The 6,180-nt window shown below is 32.8% G+C and overlaps 1 protein-coding gene across 1 annotated transcript; it reads left to right on the top strand.

Moving 5' to 3' along the window:
• Window positions 1–419: 419 nt before the first annotated feature.
• LOC143539156 (large ribosomal subunit protein eL34-like) lies at window positions 420–3,000 on the top strand. The gene is made up of 4 exons (XM_077032558.1): window positions 420–561; window positions 1,540–1,619; window positions 2,536–2,645; window positions 2,758–3,000. Exons 1-4 carry the CDS (start codon window positions 483–485, stop codon window positions 2,849–2,851), a joined length of 363 nt encoding a protein of 120 aa, XP_076888673.1. The 5' UTR covers window positions 420–482; the 3' UTR covers window positions 2,852–3,000.
• The last annotated feature ends 3,180 nt before the right edge of the window (window positions 3,001–6,180 follow it).

Consider the following 6,180-nt stretch of genomic DNA (forward strand, 5'->3'; position numbering starts at 1 on the left):
ATAGGGTATTTGAAAAATTCGTTTCTAGTTTTCGGGTAAATGGGTACAAATCGGGTACGCGTGTGGTACTGAAATGCATACCCTATCCGTACCCTACGGTTACGATTGGTTACAGTTTCAGATATAGAATACCCGATATTAAAAAAACTGGTTCCATGTATTATTTTCGGGTCAGGTTCCGGGTTCGATTTTTAGTTTCACCTCTAGTTAAAAACTTAAAACATTAACTAAAAATATAAAACAGGCTTATTATACAAAACGATTATAGTTACTCGGCCCAAGTTAATATTAGTAAGGCCCAAATATGACACACACGGCTACAGGTAGCTAGGGCAACAGCACACCCTGAATATAAATAGATTATTATTATCATTCACCACAGCCTCCATTTATTCAGTGAATAATAATAATAATAATAATAATAATAATAATAATAATAATAATAATAATAAGAAGCTGCCGGCCGGAAAACAAAATCAAAAATGGTGCAACGGCTGACTTACCGGAAGCGTCACAGCTACGCCACCAAGTCCAACCAACACCGGGTTGTCAAAACCCCTGGTAATTATTAATAATAATATTATTATTATTCCACCATTTCTAGGGTTTCTAGGGTTTTGTGTTAGTGATTTTAGCAATTGAGGATTAAATCGTTTTATTTTACGATTCGTTGTTTGTGATTTATGATTGATTTTGGGATTTAATTGAATTTATTGAGTTCTACTGTTTTTTAGGGTTTTGTGTTTGTGATTTTAGCAATTGAGGATTGGATCGGTTGATGTTGTTGATTTATTGTTTGTGATATGTGATTATCAGACTAATTGTGTTATTGATTTAAGAGTTCAATTGAATTAAATGCATTATTTACTGTGTTTTAGGGTTTTTTGAGTGTGATTTTAAGATTGAGGATTAAATTGTTTGATGTTATGTTTTTGTGTTTATGATTTATGAATGTTAGTGATTTCAGCATTTAAGAATTAAATTGTTTGTGATTTGTGATTTTTGGATAATAGTGTTTTTAGTTTATGAATTTTGTTGAATTTGTGGTTAATTTTGATATGATAATTTTAAGTTATAGTGGCGTGAACGGGCCGAGACGCTTGTGAGTTACTCGATATCGGCTTGCTAAAAACTTAAATTAAGCTGAATGTTGCTTTTAAAAATATGATGAATAAAGTAACTAATATGTATTAGTTATATAGAAAAATTATAATTAAAATATTTAACAAGAAATAAGGATAATTTTTATTTAAATATTTAATAAATTATAAACAAGATGTTCTCTAGTTGAGCTTGAGCTTGAAAACTACTTATGAGCTGGTTTAGTGCTTTTCATTTAAAGCGTGAAACGATTCCAGCTCGAGTTCGAGGTTGACAAACATAGTGTAATGTAAGATTATTAGACTAGCGTTTTTTGGTGTTTTATGTGTGTAATGTTAGTTTTTGTGGGTTATTTTGTTTGTTGTATGATATTTGATTTTTAGATAATTGTGTTATTGATTTAGGAATTGTTTTATAATTGATGTTTGGTTTTGATAGGTGGTACGCTAGTGTACCAGACTACCAAGAAGAGAGCAAGTGGTCCGAAATGCCCTGTAACTGGGAAGAGAATCCACGGGGTATGATTTCTTATCTTATTTTATCTTGGTTATTTATTTCTGCAGTTATTAGATTTTTGCGCTGTTAGTTATCAATCTTTAACTTTCATTGGTGAGTGTCAATTTATTGGATATGTTCTGCAGTTTGTTTTACTGTATTATTTTATTGTGATTGTTTTGCTAAATGTTTTTGTTTTAGATAAAATAAGGGTTCTTTTAAACTTTTGTATTATAATTGTTCTGTTTAACAAACACAAAGATTTAGGGTGCTTATTATTTGGTTCATTCTGACGTTCTATGATGAAAATTTTGTCAAACTGTTAACTACTGTTTTAACAAAGATAACTCGTTTTTGGTTGGCTTGGCGAGCCAATCTTGATGTTTAAAGGTTTAGTTTTTTGGTTGGAGCTGAGTTTTTAATTTATACCTTTTGTTTGTATTAAACTTCTAAAACTTGATAAACATTTACATGGATAGTAATGCAAATACCTGACTGCATATGTTTTGTCAGGTATATATACACTGCTTTATATGGTTTAACCGATTAGTTGTTTTCCTTTAATGTTGATTTAGATTTATGTAACTCTTTTCTGAACAACTACTTAAGCACACACACTAATAAACACTTTTATGTTGGTTTTATAAAGTGCCTGATGGTTCGAATTGTTATATGTTTGTATTGTGAATCTAAGTTCAGTAACGCCATTTTACTGTTAAATAATTTTATTTTGGATGGAAAATGTCTTGTCGCTAACATTAAAAGGAGATAGTTTTGTGCCACTTATGGATTTTTATTGTATCTTTTACATGACCAGTTGGTTGGAGAGTAATATTGCATTTTGTCTAGGACTGCTAAATGTTTAAAAGGTTAAATATGCTTTGTGTGAAAGAAATTTGTTAACATTTTTTATAACTTATACATGTGTTATTTGCATAGATTCCGCACTTGAGACCTGCTGAATACAAGAGGTCCAGGTTATCTAGGAACAGAAGAACTGTTAACCGTGCTTATGGCGGTGTGCTTTCTGCTGGCGCCGTGAGGGAAAGGTATTACGTCATTCTGTTTTTAATCTTTACACTTCAGCATGTCTTAAAAAATTTTTGACATCTTCAATTACATTTTGGTCGATGCTGAAGTTTTGTTTTATTGTTATTTCAGGATCATTCGTGCGTTTTTGGTTGAAGAACAAAAGATTGTGAAAAAGGTGTTGAAGATCCAAAAGACGAAAGAAAAGGCTGCTTCCAAAGCATAGATTTTTCTTTCTCATGAGAGTAATTTTGGAGTTTGAAGATTTTGAATCTGTAATCTGTTTGTTTGATGTTTGGATACTTTTATCTTGTTGACAATCAAACTCTATTAGGATCTTGTTTGCTTTCTATGAATTATGTTTTTTGGGATTTGTTTGATGTGTTGTTTACTTCTAAATTTGCTTCTTATAAATAATGTTCCTATTTTTACTTGCATTCTGTAAATATTTTAGAGTTGCATGTAAAGGTAGATTAAAGAAACTAGTTATGGATCCGACTTTGACATGATTGTAAAAAGTTGTTTAAAAAGCATGTCGGTAATAAGGTAAACTGGGTTGTCTCATTTTGTAACCAATCTAAAGTTCTAAACTTTTCCGAAGCTTGATGTGGGTTATGGGTCGGCTTGTTCTCAATCTTAAGCTCGAACCTAACATAGTTACCTCGTTTTTTTTCGTGCTTAAGCTCGTTTTTCTGAAGTCTGAACATCTCTAATCTGGTCTAAAATTTCATTTTAAAAAATTCTTCCTGGTACCAAACTTGGCTCACTTTCACTTCTATCTAGTCAAAACCCAAACTCAACAAGGTCAAAACACGACCATATCCGGAACCGGTTTCTACCCAGTCCCAACCAGGTTCTTGTCTTTGTTGACTATATCCGGAACCGGTTCCAGTTCCAGATTCTTGACTTTGTTGATCTTACCCGGAACCGGTTCCTACGTGGTTCCTGGTTCTTGAAAAAAACCATTTTGCCCACCTCTAGTTACACATGATATATGTTTTTTGTAGTTAAGCTCTTAATTTCATCCAAAACCTACAGTTTCCAGGTTAAAAAGTAGTTTCCTAAATGTGTTTGAATCAATACGAATACACAGGGGATTTAGAAATTAATTTGAAAGTTTCTAGTTTATGCCTTGGAAGCCATTTATTTGCCTTAAAAGTATTATATTGGGCATTAAATAGTCCAAACAATTTATAGTAACCCCTAAAGACAAGGTCACCTAGCTAACGACTAACGAGTATGACACGGTAAAAGGGTGTTTGGGTGGGGGCGGGTAGCTGAATGCAAAACATAAAGTTCGGTATTTAAGCGTGTTAACAAGTCAAAAATTTGAGACTGACACTGAAACCTAATTTAGAAGTTAATTTGCGGATCAATTGCATCCTTTCAATAACTTATATATGCTGAATAATGATTAGCTTAGTATGAAGTTAGCTAAAATTATCGATGTGTCACGTTATGAGTTATTTTCCTCGAAACTTGCATGTTTACATAGACTGCGACTGACTTTAGGAAGTCAACTAGTAGAAGGAAGAAACATGGAAATGAAGATCCCAATCAAATATGAGTTTATACGACTTTGGGTTTGAACGCATATGCTTAGCTTAAATAACATGTACTATGATTGAAGTTGATGAATAAGGTGACACGTTGACTATTTTAGCTAAGTGAACTTTTTTTTTTGGTTTAATATCGAGACAATTGAATCATAATGTCGTGTGTAATCAGAAGTTGAAATAGATCACAAAGTCGAAAATGATCAAGTTGGTGTTGAGGTAGTATAGTTGTGATAAGATTGTGTTTCATGCTACAATTGAAAATGATCGAGTTATCATTTATGTAATGTGTTGGAAAGACATTTGAAGCGATCTAGAACTTGAAAAGTACTAGTGTAGGTAGCGTATGCATACGCCCATTGACACATGTTTACACAAGTCTAAAGTGTGTAGCCCGAACTGTGATGGCATATGCTGAGCATACACACAACTTAGGTTATGCACACGATGTATTCCAACACTAATGTTGATTATTCATTAGTTGATTTAAATACTCTCAACTTTCACTTAATGTCCGGAAACCCTTCTAACTAACGAAATGTTTCCTACCACTATCAACTTTCACTTTATTTCCTTTTGCACTCCCAGGCCATTTCAAAAAATCTCATGTCACCATAAAACTAAGTTTCACATTAGCTTGGAAATACCATAAGAAAATAAGGTGAAAGCTGGGAGTGGTGGTAATTAGTAGGGAGTGTTTCCGACCAACGAGTGAAAATTGAGAGTATTTAAATTCAAAAACCCTTAATAATTTGGAAATTGATTCTCTTAATTTAAATATTCTCAATTTTCACTCGTTGGTCGGAAACACTCCATACCAACAAAATGCTTACCACAACTCCCAACTTTCATCTTATTTTCTTATGGCATTTCCAAGCTAATGTGAAACTTAGTTTTATGGTGACGTGAGATTTTTTGAAATGACCTGGGATGCAAAAGAAAATAAAGTGAAAGTTGAAAGTGGTAGGAAACATTTCGTTAGTTAGAAAAAGTTGAGAGTATTTAAATCAACAAATGAATAATCAACATTAGTTTAGGAATGCATTGTGCACATAACCTAAGTCGTGTGTATGCGAAGCATAAGACATCACACTTCGGGCTACGAACTTTAGACTTGACATAGTTTGTTACTGTTGTTATGTTACTAGTGTAGTAACAAATTGTACACTTAACTAATGCAAACTTTACACTATGGTCATTCAAAATGTCTTCCAAAATGGTTTTTTTTTTTCAAATATTTCTGGCAAGTTACAATCTGAGCTCGATTCGCTTTTAGCTCTTTATTTAAAGCTCGAGCTCGGCTTATTAGTCGTCTTTTCAAGCTTGAGGCTTGCCTTGTTTTGTTACCAATAACTTATATACCGTTTTAATATTTTTTATATCTTTACGAAAACTTTTTATGACTCTAAGCTCGACATGAACTTGTGTTTTCTTGAAACGAGTCAAAATTTGGGTCAAGCTATTGCTTTGTAATATGAAATACATAGAATTCCCAACTGTTAAAACCCAAAATTTACTCTCTCTCTCTCTCTCTCTCTCTCTCTCTCTCTCTCAAGTGTCCAACTCATAAGTCTCAGTCTTGTTTATAGTTTTTAAAATATGATGTTGTTTAAAACTCCAAATCCATTCTTACGACGTGTATATTTATTATCCATATTTCTATGCAACTTTTATGTAAAATGAAGTTGTGTGTGATTATGTACAACTAATCTAAACACTTATAAACACGTCGTTAAAAGTTGTACAAATATCGAACATCAACTTTTTCCACTTTCCAATGACCCTGCCACAACGCTATGGATGGATTCACGTACACGTTCTGATTTTATTTGTATAAATTGTCGACCACGTTATTTGTTTCGCGTTTTTTGTATCACAGCACACTCATGCTTAAATGGCTAGTTTACTTGAATCACAAATGAACTATAACCGATAACAAAGGTGCATAAATCGGGTTTTTCTAATACCTGGTTTCGGGTTCAGGTATGACCGGTTATTG

Source organism: Bidens hawaiensis, unplaced genomic scaffold, assembly GCF_021521415.1.
Source record: "Bidens hawaiensis isolate Kalapana, Puna unplaced genomic scaffold, B.hawaiensis_p1.1 tig00011819_1, whole genome shotgun sequence".
Classification (NCBI taxonomy): Eukaryota; Viridiplantae; Streptophyta; class Magnoliopsida; order Asterales; family Asteraceae; genus Bidens; species Bidens hawaiensis.

Bases quoted from the DNA above. Each gene is read 5' to 3' on its own strand.
- LOC143539156 (XM_077032558.1), top strand. From the start codon at position 483: ATGGTGCAACGGCTGACTTACCGGAAGCGTCACAGCTACGCCACCAAG. The intron at 1,620-2,535 runs GTATGATTTCTT...TTATTTGCATAG, and splicing joins CTGGGAAGAGAATCCACGGG to ATTCCGCACTTGAGACCTGC. The intron at 2,646-2,757 runs GTATTACGTCAT...TTGTTATTTCAG, and splicing joins GCTGGCGCCGTGAGGGAAAG to GATCATTCGTGCGTTTTTGG.